General features: G+C 46.9%; 1 protein-coding gene across 2 annotated transcripts in view; it reads left to right on the forward strand.

Annotated features, from left to right (window-relative positions):
* The window catches only part of ULK4 (unc-51 like kinase 4), a 311,597-nt gene that overhangs the window by 31,317 nt on the left and 259,686 nt on the right, over window positions 1-20,594 (forward strand). For both annotated transcript variants that reach the window (XM_045857407.1, XM_045857405.1), the window contains exons 17-18: window positions 1,940-2,018; window positions 20,269-20,376. In XM_045857407.1, coding sequence (XP_045713363.1) covers window positions 1,940-2,018; window positions 20,269-20,376 — 187 coding nt within the window. The remainder of the gene's footprint in view (window positions 1-1,939; window positions 2,019-20,268; window positions 20,377-20,594) is intronic.

Here is a 20,594-nt window from a genome sequence, read left to right on the forward strand (position 1 = left end):
CTGCTGTTCCGCTTTTTGTCTCTGAATTTGCCTCCTCTGGGTACCTCATGTAAATGGGGTCATAGAGTATTTGTCCTGCTGCATTTGGCTTATTTCATTGAACTTAGTATTTTCCAAGTTATTTTACGTTGTGGCATGTATCAGAATTTTGTTTCTTTTTAAGACTGAATACTATTCCATGCGTGCAAATGCAGCATTTTGTTTATCTTTCTATCTGTCGGTGAATACTGGCGTTGCTTCTGCCTTTTGGCTGTTGTTGCTGATGCCGCTCTGAACAATGGTTCACGAGCATCTGTCCCAGTCCCCACATTCAGTTCTTTTGGGGTGCACCTCAGAAGGGGCTTGCTGGGTCGTACAGTGGCCCTTGGTCCACCTTCCGGAGGGACCTCGTTTTCTATAGCGGCCGCGCCAGTTTGCGCTCCCACTAGCAATGCGTGGCAGTTGCCGTTTTTCCGTTCTCTCCCAGGACTTGTTTTCTGTTTGTTTGCTTTATCCCCTTTGATGGGAGCTACCCTAGCGGGTGGGAAGCCACATCTCATGGGTTTGATTGGCATTTCACTGTGACTGGTCACGTTGAGCATCTCGATGATTGGCCATTAGTGTACCGTCTTTGAGGAGCTGTCTGTTCAAGCCCTTCACCCATTTTTTCCTAATTGGGTTGTTTTTTAATTTTGTTGACTCGTAGGTGTTCTTTATATGTCCTGGATGTAAACCCCTCATGAGATAAATGATTTACATGTATTTTCCCTCATCCTGTGGGTTGCCTTTCCACTGTGTGGGTAGTGTCCTTTGATGCCTGTAAGTTTTACATTTGTACCCTGTTACTCTTGGTTCAATGTCCTACTGAATGTTTTCTGTGTAATGCCCAGGCCTTCTTTAATCTGTGTGGTAGGAGGTTTGAGTGGCTAAGTGAAGACGGGTTGGGAGTTACTGCTGTGTGTCGGAGCTGTGGCAATGGGAACGCCTCCCCGCGGGCCTTCTCTGAGTCTGCTCAGTTGCCCCCTGGGGGTCCCGCATGGTCGTTTTCGGGGCCTGGGAGGCGGAGGCTCCTGGCTGCTCATCCCAGAGGACACACAAGTGTCCCTCCATGAGAGCGGGTTTTCTTCAGCTCACGCACTCACCCGTTCCGTTTCAAATTAAAAAAAAAAAAGATTCTCACCCAAATGAATTTTCCACATGAAATAAACTTTTTCGAGTCACCTGAAGTGATATTTAATAATTGATCAGCTTTATTTCCTGCTGGATAGTGAAATAAACACCTCACTAAAACTAGTATGGAGTAGTATCTGTTAAACAAGAACAATATTGGTAACACTTATGATTGTAAAACTTGGCATGAAAGTGAATACATAATACAAACATACAGGGCGGGGCAAAAGGCAGGTTTACAGTTGTGAGTAAGCAAAACAGTGTATTCTAATGTTCTTACTTATTATTATATAATTTTTCATATGAACAGCTGTAAGCCTACTTTCCCCCCCACACTGTGTACATCTCACACTTCTGATACAATTTACTACTTATGTATAAAATCACTGGTCTACTAATAAGCAGAACAGAGACCTTTAGCCAAACACCTGTGTGCTCAGAAATGAAAGGGTTAATTACCGTGTCCTTCTCCCGGCTTAAGGCCTTTTGAAGATGTTTTCCATTTCACAGTTAAAGTGCAACTTGTTCGGTTTTTGTCACTTTTACAGCTGGGACTGCGGAGGGAGGGCGTTGCTGTTCAGGTTTCTGGGTGCACGAGCGTTTCTCCGGGCTGTGGCGGCCGGGGATGGCGGGAGGAGGCAGGGGCGGGGTGGGAGGGGGTATGTGCTCACCTTGTCTCCTGCCAGTTCTGTCTCACGTTCATGCTCATAATGACTCAGGTAACCACCCCGGGGGTCACTTCCCTCCGTCCCTGCCTCCCGCTCAAAGACTCTTTCCTCTCCGTTTGCAGACGGGCCAAGGTCGCTCGAGTGATCGGCTTACTGGCCTCCCACACAGCCGAACTTCAGGAAAATGCACCCGTTATTGAGGTAATTTCTCGTGTTACTACTGAAATGCTGTGAATGACAGAAAGATGGCTCCTCCTCTCGTAGTTCAGATTAGGCGGCTTCACTGACCTGCGCGAAGCTCCCCGGTGAGCTGTGCCAGTCGTCGTAAAACGACAACCGCCGTGGACCATCTGGCTCACGTGCAGCTGAACACGCAACACACACTCGGCTGTTAAAGGCGGCGTGGCGGAGGTCCCGGCTCCGGGCCCTGCTCGTCGCCCCACTCACGCTGGGACAGGGCCCGTCCCGTGAGGGGAAGCTGTCTGTGGGTAGAGGGCACGGGAGGTCAGGAGGCGAGGGGTGGCTCGTGGCATGGAGCCCGGGGAAGACGGGCTGTTGGCCACGGCTGCAGCTGAGTGGCTGCCTGCACCCCTGTGGGGTCCCTGTGCTGGGGGCCCCCCGGGACTGGGACTGCAGACGGTGGGTTCTGCTGCTGAAGGGGCTCTTCCTGCAGGTCTGGGTGGAGGGCAACTCTAGTGACCGGTGACGAGGTGCCCTGCTTCCTGCAGCTCTGTGCCTGAGGCCTGACCCCCTTCCCCTGTCCACCCCCCTCCCAGAGCATTTGGCCTGGAAGGTGTTGAACCACACTTGTCCCCATGCTCCTGGGCCAGTACCTCCCTCCCTGCAGCCTGGGTACCTCTCCGGGTGTTTCCCCAGTTCCTCTTGCCCCGACTTAATAAGCGTTGTGTCCTGATGCCCCCCTCTGCCCTTGGGAGGAGGGGCTGGGTGGGAGTTCCTGAGCCCCCGTGAGCCTCCCTCCCTGCACTGGCCCCGGTGGGACGCTTGCCTGTGTTTTATTAATTCGAGATGCAACTTGGGAAAAGTCATACTTACTCCATTATAAAAAGCACAGTAGTGTATATTTAGCTATCTGGGCAAGTGTTCTGAATTAAGCACGCCAGATTGTGAACCAAGGCCTGTTGGATAACTAGGAGTTTGCAGAGTAATTGGAAACTGTGCCAGGTGCCCCTGCAGTGCCCTCTTTTCTTCAGTGGGCTGTCACACTTGAAGTAGCCACTAGAGGTCGCTCAAACACTGGAAACAAAGTTCCTCAAGTTCAAGAATTTATCTTTCAACTTCAGGAAGAAGCAGGCTTAGCAGATGTATGGTACCATATTTCATCTTTTCCCTGTTTTCTTGTTTTTTTGTTTTGTTTTTTTTTATTTTCGAGTTTCTGCTGCATGAAACGCAGTTGCACTCCGTTGGTGATTAATGCCATTTTGTGATGAATGAGAGCTGAGACAGCCTCTCCAAAAAAACGCAGTCCGTGCCTTGCCCACCGCGTCAGGGGCTCTGAGAACCCAGGGGGGCCTGGTGGGGAGCCTCAGGTGCAGGGGTCTTGAGACCAGGTTTCTGTGAAACTCTCAGTTGGGTGTTCATAGGTAATTTTCCACTAAATTATTATTAAAATTTCAAGCGTGAGATGCGTCCAATTTCTCCAGTAGGTTTACTATTCGTGGACGATACAAATTGTGGCTGAAGATCCTACAGGTAGTTTAAAGGCCTAGAACCTCACCTTGTCATTCATCTCCGTTCCCCAAGTTCCTCGCAGCGAGGAAACGTGCATCTCGGGCCCTCGGTCAATGTTGCAGGGCTTCATAAATGATGAAAAGAATGGTAGGGGAGTATGTCTGTGTTACACATTTGCTACAGAGAGGCAGAAGAGATGGGGAAGACTGTTTCACTATCCTTAAGATGTCGTTCAAGGCTCTTTCATCTTGTTCTGTCATCAGTGGTTACAGAAAAGAGCTGCTCATCACCACGTGTATGTATTTAAAAGCATTTACTGAACTGTTCTTCGTCTCTCCCACAGAAAACTGTAGCCTGGTTCTTACTCAGGCTTTTCCTCGTAGATAACACATTTATCACCCAGTGATCCCTGTGGTTCATGTGTGTGTAATAATTTTTAAGAAATATTCCTGATATTTTGGTAGTTTGTGTAGTCTCAAGCATGTAATGGATATATTTTAGGAAATTGAATGTAGAAGCCTAAAATTTAGAACTGGACAATGTTAACAGGCATTATAGTTTGACCCCTTCATTAAATGTTTTTATTATGGAAAATTTCAGCACATTAAAGTGGAGATATCGCTCATTTCCAGCAGTTATTAGCGGTTTGCCAATTTTGTCTGTCTGCGTATTTCTTGCCCCCTCTCCCTCCTTCCCCATCTCCTCCCTTTCTCAAGAATACTTTAGTATATGTATCTAACAGAAAAGAATTTTTAAAAATGTAACCACAATCCCATTATCACATCCAACAAAATCATGGTGAAATCCATCTCATATCCAGTCGGTGTTCAGATTTCCTTCACGGTCTCCTCCGTGCCAGTGGCTACTTTCTCACTGAGCCAGGACTGAATTAAGGTCCTGTATTGCATTAAATGTGACTCTTTAGTCTCTTAATTTCACACATTTCCCTATTTTTCTTAGTGCCACTTATTGCAGTCAAACTGTCGTTTGTTGGAGCCAAACCTGGAATGCCAGTCATTTTATTCTAAACTTTGGGCGCCATTTAACACGGGGGTCTGTCACCTGCATTTCGTGAGCTGCTGGTTAGGTGTGTGGCCTTGATTAGGCTCAAGTTCAGTTTTATGGAGGCAGGGTAGGGATTCTTCAGGGTTGCTGCTCTGTATTTCTTGTTCCCTCCTGGAGGAAGGTGCGTCCTGTCTAGTTGCCGCACTGTAAGGATTCTATAATTTCCCACTGGCTTCAGGTGTTCTCAGCTTTATTATTATGAACTGTCCCATCCCTCTCACCTGGGAGTTTCAGCACCCATGGGTGATCATCGCTCAGATGCATTGGTCCCAACTTAGGGTTGCAAAAACGATAATTTTCTCCTTCTGCAGTGCCTTTCTCATTTCCAACTGGGAGTTTTCCTTGTAGAAGAATTGTTCCATATCACCCAACTGGTTATTCTACAATCAGTTTCTTTAGCAAGGGCAGGAAAAATGATTGTTTTCTCTTATAGACTAATTTCCAGAATAATGAGTTGGCGCTTTAGTCATCTCGATAAGTGTTCGATGGGATTTAAAAAAATTAAGATCTTATGGCTTCCTATATGTATGTGTATATAGTTTAGCCTTCGGTAGTCAGCCATCAGTTTTTTTGGTGTTTAAGTCGTCCCAGCTCGATGCAAGGAAGCCCTTTCGAATGTGCTTCTCTCTCTCCTCCCAGCACGACCCTGTTACTGTCTCTGATGACCCGCTTTCTGTCAACAAGGTTTTGCAGACTCATCTCGGGAACAGTCAGCTTTAGTTCTGGCGTCGCTTCTGGAAGCGGCCGTGTTTAACTGCAGCCGGAAACGGTGCTTAGACAACACGGTCCGGGTCGGGGTGTTTACTGCTGCTGGGATCGCCATTCGTTTTAGAATGTTCCAGCGGTTAAATGTTACTTCTTAAAGAGAAAAAACACAGTTTATTCATGCTGTTGCTTTTGATTCAAAATTAAGATTAAAGCTTTTACTGTTTTGATTTAAAATTATTTTTCTTCTCAAAAGCTGAACATTTTGGCCACTGACGACATTAACGTAATTACTTATTTTCTTTACCCTATAGTCTGAAAATGACACCGATGTTATTACTAACAGTAAAACTAGCAAGTACAGTTTTAGGTGTTTGTGTGCTTCCTTTTAAAAAAATGTCTGGTCCCTGCGATATAATGCACTAGACGATACACACAGGACGCCAAGTTGTCAGTTCAGTTCAAACAATTCTCCACTTTGTGCTCTGTCTCCCATGTGATATGTAATTACACTTTTCTTCAGTTTCCTTTAGACATTTAAAGATTCCTCTGTGCTTTTGTTTCATTTGAAAACTTTTAATGCTTTTTTATTAAAGAGTTGCAAATATGCAGAAATGCGTATAAAATGTAAACAGTAAATGTCGTGGTCAGTGACTTGTCACCCAGTGGAAACCCAGGACAGTGCCTGTGGGCACAGACACAGGAGGTAGTCACCAACACACTTGGGCCCCCGGGCCTTGACCCCATCACTAGTGTCTCTCTCCCTGTGCTCCAAAGGTGACCGCCACCCTGATTTCACTGTGATGACTTTGCCTGCTTTTGAATTCTGCTCTTATGTGGAGTCACGTGACATACACGGGGGCCGGCAGAAGCAACACCTGCGTGAGTGTGGTTGGTAGGGTAGTACCATGGGTGTGATCATTTGTAGTTTTGATTTGAACATTTCACCTAAAGTGCCATATGGTATGCTTGAGTGTGATATGTTATATAACAGAATTGCGTGCTTCTGATTTTGTGACAAAAGACTTTGTAATAGAAGAGGGACGTTATTTGTGCCGGAACCTGTGTTCTTTGCTAGGTAGCTATATGGTTCCATGTTATACTTGTGGAGTTCATTCTTAATGTCTTAGGTCTTTGTGGCTCATTGTCATGAACTGAATAGACCACACCACTGGTGGTGGACCATTGGGTTGCTGTAAATAGTCCTTGCACACACATTTCGATGCACTTATGTGGGCTTTCTGTTGGGTAAACCTAGGCATTAGAAATGCCAGGTTACAGGGTGTGCACATGTTTAACTTCAGAGAACTATCTAACCTGTGCTCCAAAAAAGTGTAAACTTAAAATCCTTCCACTAATGAAAGAGAATTTTCAGTGCCCTGAATTCTTGTTAGTACCTGGTTTTGGTATGAAGTCATGTGAAATAAGTACCTACCGCATTCCACTTTATTTTTAACGTGAATGGGTGTGGAGTTTGGTTACACGAGAAGCCATCAGCATTCATTCACGTAGTTGTTGCCTTCTGTGTAATATGTAGTGTTTCTCTCATTGCTGTCAAGACGTTCTCTTTAGTTTTGATTTTCTGCAGTTTGAATATGATACATGTAGTTGTCTTCTTCGTATGGATCTTGGTTGAGGGTCAGCAAGATTCTTAGAAATGTGAGGTGATGCCTATCATCAATTCTGGAAAAATTTCAGTGATTATCCCATCAAACATTTATTGAGTCTCATTCTATATTACACGCATATTATGTTGTATGCATGTATTGTATGTGCTCTTACATGGTATGAAGAAGTAGTGTAATGTTGATTTAAGGTGAATTTTGTAACTTCCAGATGCTACCGTAATCAGAAGCATATCCAGTAAAAAATTAAACTAAGCTATAGCTAAACAGTCAATGGAAGCGATAAAAGGGAAGACTGAATTAATACTCAATCCAAAATAAGTCAGGGTATGGATCACAGGGTGCGGATGGACTGTGGGAGCTGGGGGAGGGGAGAGGCGGGGCAGGGGAGAGCAACGGGGAAAATTGGGGTAACGTAATAGAACAACTAAAAAAATAAATCAATAAACAAACAAGCATACCCTTCCTGCCCCCTGCCACCCCAAATAAGTTAGGATAGTAGGAATAAAGGAAGAAAGATCAAACAGGACAAGTACAAAGCAAACAGCACGGTGACACACTGAGCCTCACCCCATCCACGTGACTGCATTAGGGTCCAGTGCCCTACATACTCCCGTCAAAGGTGAAGGTGGTCGTACTGGAGGAAAGTGAGAAACTGAGCTGGGGTCAGTTTACATGAGACATTCTTTAAGTACCAGGGTAGGCTGAAACCCGTGGGAAAAGATATACCATGGAAACTCTAATAATAAGACAGTTTGTAGCCCTGGCTGGCGTAACTCAGTGGATTGAGTGTGGGCTGAGAACCAAAGCATCGCAGGTTCGATTCCCAGTCAGGGTACATGCCTGGGTTGCAGGCCATGACCCCCAGCAACCGCACATTGATGTTTCTCTCTCTCTCTCTCTCCCTCCCTTCCCTCTCTAAAAATAAATTAATAAAATCTTAAAAAAATAACAATGATATAAAATAGAAAACATTAGCAGTTTTATATTTATTAAAATAGTCCACAATTAAAGACTTGACTGTGAAGAAAAAAAAAAGACAGTTTGTGTGGCTACATTAGTAACAGAGTAGACACTCAGGGAGTATTACCTGAGATGAAGACATCGTTTTATGATGAAAGTTTTGATTGATTAGGAAGTAGAGTTGGCCTTGAACAGCACAGAGGTCGGCGGTGCCAGCCCCCGCGCCGCTGAAGACCCACATGTCACTCTGGGCTCCTCCACGGCGTCACTCCCAATTAATAGCCCCCGTTCCCCGGCAGCCTCACCGGTAACTTAAACGGCTAACGTATGTCAGCGTTTGTACCGCGTATTGTATACTGTATTCTTACAATGAAGGAAGCTAGAAAAAAGAAGAGGTAATGAAGAGAGTCCTGAGGAAGAAAAATGCATCGGCAGTATTTATCGGGAAAACCCTCCACGTGTAAGTGGCCCCGCGCAGTTCAAAGCCCTGTGTTCAAGGCTCAGCCGAACGAACGATCCTTAATTTGTGCGCCCCAACTAACAGCACCCTCAAGTAGGTGACGGAAAAACGGACAACAAAAAGGAAGAGTAGGAAACTCCATTATTGTTGTTGGATGTTGTTTTTAACAAGCAGCAAACAGTCAGAACGTGTAAGAGTTAAATGACATGAATGAAATCAAATTAACAGTCACTTGTAGCTCACTAATCCCAGCCGCTGGGCAACACACCCGTCTTGAACGCACACCACACACTCACTAAAACCTCGTTCTTGTCCACGGAACGTGTCCTAATCACAAAGGATTGAAGTAAATGGAACTAGGTTTATTAAAATAAATGAAACTTTAGGATAGATTCTCTGACTGCAATGAAATGAAATGAAATTGATCTTAGCAATTTAGAAATCTAGAAAATTTCTTAAATGTTTAGAAGTTAAGCAAAGTACTTCTGAGTAACTCTTGTGTCCATGAAGACCTCAGAGGACTTAGGTAGTATTTTAAACTAAGTGGGAGCAAGAAGGAAAGAGCCCATAGCTGGGAACGCTCCTGCTAGGACAGCAGGTTCTGAAAAGTCCAGCGTGCGTCAGAACTCCCCCGGGAGGTTTGTCGGAACGCAGCTTGTGGGGTCCCACCCCCGAGTCTCTCCTTCAGTGGGTCTGGATGGTGCGTGGTAATTTGCATGTCTGATAAAGTTCCTGGGTGGTTTTTTAAATGCTGCCGGGTCACAGACTGTACCTCTGAGAACTGCTATAGAAGAAATGAAGAGTGTTTAAGTTTCAGTGAAGAAACTCAGAAAAGGAGAGCAAATTCGGTGTGGTTAAAATAAAGGAAATCTTAAAAACAAGAGCCGAGACCAGCGCACGGGAAGAGAAACAGTCGGTAAAAACCGGTGGAACCATAGTCCATTCTTAGGTGACTTAAAGGGATTCCATTTCTACCCAGGCTGAGGAAAAGGAAATAGAAAGAAAATAAAAATGACCACTTCCAGGACGAAAAGGGAGATGGAAGTGTAAATCTAACATCCATTAATAGGCGCTGAGGTGACCATTGGAGTGGCTTCATGCCCACACACTTGCTGTCTTAGTGAAATGGAGAAGGTGCCCAAGGCACAACTTTCTGGACCTGATCCAAGAAGACAGAAAAATCTGGAGAACCCTAAGTCTGTTAATACATTATTAACCCTCCCCCCATTCCCCCCCCCAAAAAGATGACCACCACCCAGCTCTGGGCTTAGATGACTTCACTGGTGAGTGCAACCCCTATATGTACGTATGCACACATATGTGATAGCGTGTGCACTAATATACGTTTCATTTATTCACATTCACACTCACTCACCATCAGGTGTACTGAGCTTCATGAGAGACTTCAGTGCGGACCACGGAGCTTGGCAGAGGTCTCACGACCGGGGCGGAACTGGTGAGAACGCGGCTCACTTGGCAGCGGGGGAGCGTGGACGGGAGAGAGGGGACCGGACGGTGCAGTGCAGCTCAGGGTGGGGCACGTGGCATCTCTGAGGTTCCTAGGAGCGGTTTGTCTTCTTCTTCCCGAGCTTGAGTACTCACTGCCTTCCCATCTCCCTCCCTCCCTCCCTCCCTCCCTATCCTACCTACCTACCTATCTTACCTATCACTCTTTAGCTGTCTTGTCTAAGTACCTGTGTATATCTGGGAGTGTTTGTATATTCAGGCTGTAAGTCCTTGTCAGACGTATGGTCTACAATACCTTCTCCCAGTTGGCGGCTTGTCATTCTGTCCTCTTCGTAGTATCCTCCCCAAGCAAAGTTCTTGACTTCGATGAAGTCCGAGGTGTCCATCTTTTCTTTTATGGATATGCTTTTGATGTCCTGTCTTAAAAAACAATCTATGTCCAAGGTCACAGAAAGTTTCTTCTTTGATTTCTTTTTCTAACATTCCTGTAGTTTTAGACTTTATATTTGGGCCGATGATTCGTGTTGAGTTAATTTTGCACAGGGTGTTAGGTATAGATCGGGGTTTTTTAAATTTCTTGCTTTTAGTCAACGAATATTTTTTTTTAGATTTTATTTATTTATTTTTAGAGAGGGAAGGGAGGGAGAAAGAGAGAGAGAGAGAAACAGCAATGTGCTGTTGTTGGGGGTCATGGCCTGCAACCCAGGCTTGTACCCTGACTGGGAATCGAACCTGCCACACTTAGTCAACGAATATTTAATGAGCACTTTCTTCTAGCCAAGTAGTGGGATAGGCACCGGGGGCAATGAGCAAAACAGGTGTTGCCTCTGTCCTCCCGAGCCTTGTACCGGACAGAGGAGAGTCGGAGAGAAAAAGGAAGCCGTGAAGGAGACTGGGCAGGAACAGTGGGGAGGTGGGGAGAAATTCTGGAGAGTCAGTCACTTCAGTGGAAAGAAGAGAGGACCCTGTGCTACGAAGGAGGGACTTGGAAAAAAAATGGTTTCTGAGAGTTAGGTTGACAAGTTTCAGTTGGATTTGGCCAGATGCGTGTTTGTTGTGAGTCATGGGCCGGAGGAGCCAGATGGGAGTGGCTGTGTGGAAAGCCAGAGGTAAGTGGGGAGTACGTACATCTAGATAAGGGTGTTTGGCAAGGAGTGTGAGGCCCATTTAAATGCTAATGAGAAAGATTCACTCCCGAGGGAGGGAGGCTGTGCAGACAGAGGCTGGACAGGGGCTGACTGGTGGCATCTAATGGGCAGAAGGGTAATTGGCCTCAGAGCAGAGAAGGGGCCCTTCCTCTGCCAGGTGGAGGGAGTGGGGGGTGAGATTCCATGGCAGGAGGGTGAGGGATCTTGTATCGAGTGGCCTCTGGCGGTGGAGTTCAAGTTCACCATCAGAAAGGGGGACGACTGCCCCTGGCATTTGAGGCGGAGGAGAAGCTGCGAAGCTGTCCTCGCAGAGAATGGGGAGCTGGCTCACTAGGGAAAAAAACAGGGTTTCCTAGGAACTGAGCTGGTGATTAAGAATTTAAGGTGAAAGAAGCCACTTTGCTGGGTTGTGCAACAGTCTCCGGACAATGCTCCGGTTTCAGCCGAGGGAGGGGTGGAGTCTGCCGGAGGGAGAGCGCGGCTGCGTCTGTCCAAACCGTGCACCAAACGGCCCTGTGGTTTTGAGTCTGCTACCCGGAATCCAGTGTGTGTGGGGAAGAAGGCTTGGATGGTCTCATTGAGTTTAAGAAAGGCTTGCAGAAGGGCTTTGAATGAGGGTGCCGAGAAGACGTGAGTGGGGCCCAGGGGGTGTTTGAATTTGACAGGCGTTGGAGGTGCCGTCGGGGCTCCCGGGACTGGGTGAGCGGCTGAGCTGGAGGAGCAGGTCAGGGAGGCGAGTGGCGGGGTAAAGGGACTGGGTGGTCCAGTCTGCGGGCATGCCCTCCTTCTTGCCCACTGGGCTGACGGGGAGGACAGGAGTGCGCGTGAACAGGAAGGTGGTGGGCAAGGAGCCAGCGTCCCCAGTGGGCAAGGAGAGGGAGCGGGGTTGGTTGTCAGGGGCACTGAGGAGGAGGTAACGGAACGGGATTTGTGACACCCCATGTCACTGGGCCTTCAGCAAGACAACGCCTGGGTGTGTTCACAGCAGTGAGGACACCATCCTCATCTTGCTTCCAAATGCACTTTGAGTTAGAGCCGAGATTGTGTGTCACCGGGCAGGGCGACAGGAAGTGCAGAGAGACAGGTTTCCCACCGGAGTCTCGGAGAAAAGGCTCTCCCTCTCCCCTTTGCATAAGGCGATGGTGACACTGGCCCATCGTATGGACAGATGCGGTCAGCAACAGTGTCGGGTGTGCCGGCGTGTGGGTCACAGCTCAGGACAAAGCACGTGCCAGAGCGCCGCCAGCGGGAAGGACGCTCAGCAAATCGTGTTCCTGCCAGCACTCTCCTGTCTCCTTGGTGGTGGCAGTGTGTAAAGACGGCGCTGGAGGCTTTGCTGCGAGAACGACCGCTGTCTGTGGGGCTCAGACGTGCCCCTTCCCGTGGTCACGCCACAGCCCCGCGGCGTGCCTTGCGCCCGCCGCTGCCTCGGTGGGGTTTCCCCAGGAGTTCGGTGTTGGGGGGCTGCAAGGTGCCACCTCTCACGGCAGACACTGTGACCATTTCTGGCTTGTTTGTCGCCCTGATCCCAGACTGACCTTTGTAATCCTCCACATTGTCAGTTTCCGTGACTTTGCCCTCGTAGCTCCCTGCTCCCCAGACCTCTTTTTCGGCGCGTTTGCGGACAGCGTGAGAGAGACATTGGTTGAAAACGGTGAAATCAGAGTTGACCAGCATTCCGGTCTTTGTGCAGAATGAAGTGAAACACGTTGGATTTGCTACATTAAGCCATGATGCAGAAGTGGCTATATTTGGGGGAACTGCCGTATTTGAATCACTTCTGCCTACAAATTAGACATCTCACATCAAAGAATTCTTAAAAGGCATGCTTCCTAATTTTTTTAGAACTATAGAATTCATTTAATTTCTCACCCGACAGCTTGTAGAACAATTTCTAGCTTCAGTGTTTTTTTGTTTTGACTAATTTTTATGCTCCTTTTACCTGAGCCGTGAACGTACCTTTGTTCTATTTTACAGCAGTGGTTGTGGGGCTTCTGGGTGTGAATGTGATGTCAGGTAGTCGTCCTTGGTAACCGAGCAAAGCGTCACACTTAATTTTCTATCAGATGAAAGAGACGCGGACGGAGAATCGGTGATGGAAAGAACTGCAGGAAACAACTCATCAGAGCTGACCCCTGAAGCAGAAACACGCGATTTATAATGAGCTTCCTTCGTATTTCCATCACTCGAGGAGTGTGGAAGAGGCGGCTAATGCGAATATCGGCCCAGGCAGATGATGGTAGTTGTGTATCGCAGGCTCATAACCGTAGTATCGGAGTTTCGTTTATCGGGCCGTAGCTCTGACGGGTCCCGATATCCAAAAGACTCGGTTTTAATAAAGCACGATGCTAACTCGATGTGTTTAGAAAACATTTCTGTGGTGGGCGTAATCGTGTTCTGTTCCCGAATAAAAACGTCATTTAACCCATTATTTACATACATACACTCACACACACACACACACACGATCTCTACCAGCAGGTGCTTACAGTAGACACGGAAGGGAGGGCCTCCCAGAAGAGGGAGGGAGTCCCTGGCATGCACATGTGGCCTGGTTTCCTCCGCCGGAAACAGCCTCTCCGTCCGTCTTCGCCAGGTGTAGTCTGGGACTGCTGGAGGGAAGCAGAGAAGGGTGGGAAGAGGGGGGGATCTCTGTCCGGTATAGCTGCTGAGAGGCCTGGCTGCGGAACCCTACGGGGGCAAAAAGGCACTGGTTTGAGCAGCATTATTCTGTCTTTGTCCTTGCGGCTGCATCCCAGACGGAGGCCGCTGCTTGAGGAGGGAAAGGCAGCTGGGCAGTGGGAGCAGATGCCATGGGAGACCGAGCCACCTCCCTATGGAGTGAGCGCGTTTGCTTGGCTCGGACTTACACATTCCATTTCCATTTCAAGGTAGAACACTACTGTGCGCAACCAGTGTTGCAGCAATGTCCAACTCACGGTGAGCGGGTCAGGCCCCGTAGTATTCCCGGGTCAAGAATTCGTCTCCTTGGGGCCCAGCAACCAGCAAGGTGCTGCTTTCCAAGTGAAGAACAGCTTTTGGCAGAGGGCGGGCCAAGGCCTTGTCCCAAAGTCCTAGGGTCTGTGCTGCTGTGGCTGCGGCTGCAGCCACGGCCTTCGTGCAGCAGGCCTGTCTGCACAGGCAGTTCCGGCAGCACCAGGTCTGCCCCGGCGTCCGGGCTGCTTCCATCCCGCACAGCGCCTGCATCTGCACCTGGCGCGTGCTGTCAGGTCCCCTGGGGCGGGGGAACAGGGTGGGAGACGGACTCAGGTGCGCGGGCATCGCCCGGAGCTCGTCACACTGCCCCACCCAGCTTCAGGGGTGGTGTGTCTGTTCATTAATATTCTTACAGCTTTCCTTCTTAATTTTGCAGTTCTTTACAGTTTCAAAATGACAAGTGGGAAAGCCGCACAAGTGGCACCACCATGCGGTGTGTCCCCCAATGCTGTCCGACATGTACGCAAGTGAGAGGCTGGTCGCTGCGGCGTGACCGCGCAGGTTACGTGACGTGTGTCTGTCTGCAAGACCCCGTGCTCCCAGGCAGTTCCTGTGGTGCTGCCGGCAGTTCCGGCGGCTTTATCTCTTCGAGGATCCGCAGCGTTAGGTGCTTTTAATTTCCAGCGCCGCTCACTGACACACGATGCCAGTGGGCTATAAAGTGGAGAAATGGCATATAAATCCCTGTCGCTGACTTGGTGAAGCGGAAAGCTGGGTGTGGGTTTTGAATGTGGTATGAGGTCGACTTAAAAAAAAAGCAACAACAAACCTTTTATTTTGAGATAATTTTAGATTCACATGAGGTGGTAAGAAATAATGCAGAGAGATATTGCATGTACTCTTCATCCCGTTTTCTCCAAAGGTAACATCTTGGAGAGCGATAGCTCACTATTCACAACCACGATGTCGGCATCCAGACAGTGAGGTCACAGCCTCCATACCCCGAGGGTCCCCCGTCTTTTGCCCTTTCAAACCACGCCCACTTCCTTCTACCGCGTGTTCCTGCCTGTCCCCGGCCCCCTGGCAACCACTAACCTCTTTTCCATTTTTTTTTATAGAGGTTCACTGTTTTTTTTTTTTTAAGATTTTATTTATTTGTAGAGAGGGAAGGGAAGGAGAGAGAGAGAGAGAGAGAGAGACACAGAGAGAAACATCAATGTGCGGTTGCTGGAGGTCGTGGCCTGCAACGCAGGCATGTATCCTGACTGGGAATCGAACCTGCGATACTTTGGTTCGCAGCCTGCGCTCAATCCACTGAGCTATGCCAGCCAGGGCTCCATTTCTATACTTTTGTCGGTTTGAGAATGTTGTGTAAATGGAATCCTATGGTATGTAACCTTTTGGGGTTGGCTTTTTTCATGTTTAGCATAATTCTTTGTAGATACATCCAGGCTGCTGTGCATCTCGGTAGTTGGTTCCTTTTTATTATGTAATTGTATTCCTTAGTACGGTGGTGCCACAGTTTAACCATTTACCTGTTGAAAGACTTCTAAGTCTTTTTTCGGTTTTGACAGATGCGAATAAAGCTCCTATACACCTTGATGTACTGTTGTTGGTGTTGTCTTAATTTTTTTTTGGTTGGTGAAAGTTTTCATTTCTCAGGGATAAATGCTCAGGAGTGCTGTCGAGTGGGCCCTAAGATAACTGCACGATCAGTGGAATGTTTTTTGTTTTTGTTTTTTTTAAAGAAACTGACGGACTCTCTCCCTCATGGCTGTATCATTGTCTGTCTCCGCCAGCAAAGTGTGAGTGATTGTTTCTCTCCATCCTCAGCTGCAGTTGGCGTTGTCACTGTTTCCTGTTCCTGCCGTTCCCATAGGCGCGTAGCGATGCCTCCTTGCGGGTCTAGCTCGCCTTTCCCTGGTGGGCAACGGCGTTCACGCGCTCACCTGTGGGCTCCGTGTGCCCTGGTGCAGCGCCTCTCTGCATTTGGCATCAAGTCAGCTCTTCACCTAGGCCTGGATTCTGGAGACGGTACCCTGTGTTTTGCCCCCTGCTTTTATAGTTTAATGTTTTACGTTCAAGTTTGTGATCCATGTTGAGTGAATATTGGGTGTGAAGTGTCAGACGAACGTTGAGACTTTCGTTTTGTTTTTCCCTCGGAGGGCCAGCCACCCCAGCAGCCCTCGTTGAAAAGATGGACTTGGCTCCATTGAATCGCCTTCGCAGCTTTGCTGGAGATCAGCGGGCCACGCTCGTGTGCGGCTGCTCCTGCATTTTCTCTGCTCTGGTCCTGTGATCAGGGTGCCCCGCGCCCCGACGAGGCCTTGCTGTCTTGATTACTGTAGCAGTATTAATCTTGAAACCAGGTCAAATCATTGCTATCACTTGATTCTTCTTTTCGAAATTGTTTTGGCTTTTTAAGTTCCTTTGCCTTTCCACATACATTTTAGAATAATCTTGACAGCAGCTACTCAAAATTCTGGGATTTTGATAGGGATTTTGTTCAGCTGGACCTATTACATTGGGGAAAACCGACATTTTTGCTGTGTTGTTTCGTATTTGTGTGTGAGATGGTGACTCAGAACACAGTGGCTCAGGGAAACAATGGTTATCGGACTCACAGGTCTTAGAGACAGGCATGGCATGCCATGCAGGGCCACGTGGGAAACCAGCAAGGTGGCCAGGAGGCTGGGGCCCGCAGCGGGGATGGGGTGTGGGGAGAGTTTAGATTGTGGCCTTCATTGGGATTTTGTTGTGAGCAAGGCCAGGTAAGGCAGGCAAACAGCTTAGGATGGGCTGGTTTGAATGGTTTTGACAGGTTTTTGAGTTTGAGAGAGAGTCTTTTTTTTTTTTAAAGATTTTATTTATTTATTTATTTTTAGGGAGGGAAGGGAGGGAGAAAGAGAGAGAGAGAGAAACATCAGTGTGTGGTTGCTGGAGGCCATGGCCTACAACCCAGGCATATGCCCTGACTGGGAACTGAACCTGTGATGCTTTGGTTCACAGCCTTGAGCTCAATCCACTGAGCTACGCCAGCCAGGGTGAGAGAGAGTCTTTAGTTGCATGGCAAGTGGCCCTGGGCTGATTAAGGCAGAGGGCTATTTGCCTCCTGGGGCATAAGGGACAGATAGAGGGGGTGTGGCCCCAATTGGTTAGTTAGCTTATCAGAGCTGTGCTCTGGGGGGGGACCTTCACTACCTGCAAGACTGGGCTCATTTCAAGAATGGCTGTCTCTCCCAGCCAGGGTGTGTTTTTTTAAGGATATCAAAGCATAATATACAAGAAATAAAATATACTCACAACATTCATCTCTCCATTTACTTAGATCTCTGAGTTCTTTAAAAACATTGTGTGGTTTTAGCATACAGATCCCATACAGGTTTTGTTAGATTTACACCCGAGTATTTAGTTTTCCTAGTGATTGTAAATGATATTTTTATCAATTTCCATGTGTTCATTGGTAACATGTAGAAATACAATTGACTTTCAATGTCGACATTGTATCCTGTGATCTTGCCAAACTGACTTATTAGTTCTAGGAGTTTTTCTTCCATTCCTTGGGATTTTCTTTGAAGACAATAATGTCATTTGCAAATAATTATCTATTTCATACTGGGTGAGATATGATGGTTTGTGTTATTTTGGTTATATCCTTTTGATGTCTGCTTATTTTCTGCCTAGCGGTTTTATCAGTGGTTGAGAGAAGGGTGTTGAAATTTACAACAACAATTGTGGATTTGTCTGTTTCTTCATGTATTTTACAGCTCCTTTGTTTGGTGTACACATTTAGGATTGGTGTGTTTTTCTGGGTGGATTTTCCCTTTTATTATTATGTAATGATTCCATCAGTCCCTGGTAATTTTCTTTGCTCTGAAGTCTTCTTTACTGAAAGTTAATATAGCCATTCCTGCTTTCCTTTGTTTACTGCTTCCAGAATATATTTTTTCCTATCTTTCTACTTTGAGCCTGCTTCTGTCAGTATAGGTAATGTGAGTACATTAGTTCTTGTAGACAGTACATACTTGGGTCATATTTTCATTTAGATTTTTTTACTATTGATTTGAATTGATTCTTTTTTATTTTTTAATTTAACACTAGGTGTTGTAGTAGTTTCAGGTGTAAAATACAGCGATTCGACCTTTGTATGACTTACAGTGTAATTGCACTGAGTCTGGTCATCACCTGTCACCGTGCGAAGGTGTTACAGTGTTGTCGACTGTAGTCCCGTCACCTTTTTCACCCGTCCCCCTACCCACTCCCCTCGGGCAGCCAGCAGGGTGATATTTTACATTCAGCTCTGTCTTTTAACGATTACATTTAGACTATTTGCATTTAAAGTAATGATTGATGTTTGGTCTTAAGTCTGCTATTTTACTTGTGTTTGTTCTTGCTGTTTTTTTGTTTCTGTTTTCTTTTAAGTGCTTTCGTATGAGGTAACGAACTATTTTACAATTCTAGTTTGATTTTTAGTGTTTTACAGGATATGTCTTTGTATAGATTTCGGGTGGTTGCTCTTGGTGTCGTGTACATAACACGCGTATAGTGCATCTGTGTGTAATTACATGCGTATGGTACATCTGTGTGTAATTACACGTAACTCATCATCACAGTCCTCGAGTGTCAACATTTTACCAGCTCAAGTGAAAACTTACCTCCCTTTTCAACACTTTAACTTCCCTCACTTTCATGTAATTGTCTTAAACATATCCTCTAAGTACATTTAAAGCCAAATCAGACATTTTTATATTTGCTTCAACTACCAAGCATAACTTAGAAAACTTGATAGAAGCAGAGCCTATTGTATTTCCATCTTTTTGCCTGTTACTTACTATGGTCTTGTTTCCTTCCTGATATTCCAAGGGTTTTTCTTTTATCGTTTCTTTTTTTCTTCAGAATACTTTCTGTAGCCATTTTTTGGGGTGACACATGGCTATTTTTGTAGGTAAGAAAAATGGCTGGCCATTACTAATTTCGGATGGTTCATTGTAACGCTAGAGCATGTTTGGTAGAGGTCAAAGGGAAAGGAAGGCCGTGTGTGGAAGTGACCTGCCGCAAGGGCCAAGGTGAGGTGCGTGGTTCCTGGCTTCTCCTGGGCCACTTCATGTAGAGGGTTTACTGTAGCAGGCAGTGTGTGGGGAGAGTTAAACACTCTGGTATATCCACGGAGGGAATACTACTCAGCAATGAAAAAGGACGAGCGACTGGTACACGCTCCAACCTGGGTGAATCTCAAATCATGATGCCACTTGAAAGGAGCCAGAAAAGAGAACACATAGTATACGGTCCCGTTTACATAAACTCTAGAAAATGTGAATTAATGACAGGTGGTAGCATTGGTGGCTGACTCGGGAGGAGAGAAAGGGCGTGGGATAGAATTAATTACCACAGGGGCTCGAGGAGACGCTTGCCCATGGCAATGAACGTGTACATGTACACATATGTCACTTGTGCCTGGTGTTCACTTCACATACACACGTTTTATGGTGTGTCAGTTGTGGCTGTAGTGAAGCTGTTTACCATCCGGGAGCGTTCTTCCACTGCATGACCGCTGTGTGGCGCACGCCCACGGGACTCCCGCCCCTCCCTGCTCTCGTCGTCAAATTGCTCAGGAAGTTTTAAAAACGCTTCTTCCAGTGCTTATGCCGCCGTCTTTGCCGATGGTAAGAAGCAGTCTTGTCCGTGTACCGCGCTTGGAGTCACATTGTTTCAGAGCGGGGCCCTCATTTATGCATCTCTCTGAAACCATTCTCCCTGCTTCCCGGTCATAGGGTGGCATCATTAACCCGTGTCCTAGTGCATGAGCTCTGGCCGTGAGCGTGTGTGGTTTTCTCAGCATGACTCCTAGGAAATTAACGACATTGGATAAATGCTGCTGAGTTTCAAAGTAGATTATACTGAAACTTTGGCGCAGTGTTTCTGCTCTCAGATTGTTAGATTGTTTTTGAAGGAATCCTTTAAAAGTTTAATGCAAGGTAAGAGTTTCCCGAAGTGGGGTGTGCCGGAACATGCAGGGATCTGGCCTTGCAACCCCTGTGCTCAGGCCCTGGCCGTCGGAGTGGCCGGGGTGGGGAGCCGCTGGACCGCCCTCCCGCATCCCCTGTCTCTGGAGAGGCAGGAGCAGCTGCCCGACAGGGTCAGCAACGCGGTGAGCATGCTCGGTCATCGACGAGTGCTCTCCGGATGTGAGTTTATTTTACTGGGTATATTGTTACCTTCACAGGAGAGAGTTACTATTTTTTTTTTCAGGAATAAGGCTCATATTTCGAAAATCAATTGGAAGCTAGTTTTTAAAAATGGAAGGTGAATTCTGTAGAATGTCTTACCTTTTATACATAGGTTAAAGAACTGAGAGATACATATGAAATAATAATACCTTTTTCTCTTTCCAGGCAATTACGCTCTTAACTGAATTAATTAGGGAAAACTTCAGGAACAGCAAATTAAAACAGTGCCTTTTACCCACCCTCGGGGAGCTGATCTATCTCGTAGCCACCCAGGTGAGACTGAGTCACTGTGTTGCTCCCCGGCATGTTCTGACCTATCCTGGCCCACAAGTCTTCGTGCCCCATGAGAGTTCAAGAGAGTTTTCTGACTTTGCCGCTCAGAGCCTGCCTCAGGGGCTTAGGTGTGAGTTTACTTCTGGTGTCTCTCCGTCTCTTTCTCTCTGTCTGTCCCTGTCTGTCTGTTTGTCTGTCTGTCTGTCATCCTCCTTCTC

The sequence above is a fragment of the Phyllostomus hastatus genome, unplaced genomic scaffold (genome assembly GCF_019186645.2).
Source record: "Phyllostomus hastatus isolate PE091 unplaced genomic scaffold, TTU_PhHast_1.1 phas_scaffold_129, whole genome shotgun sequence".
NCBI lineage: Eukaryota > Metazoa > Chordata > Mammalia > Chiroptera > Phyllostomidae > Phyllostomus > Phyllostomus hastatus.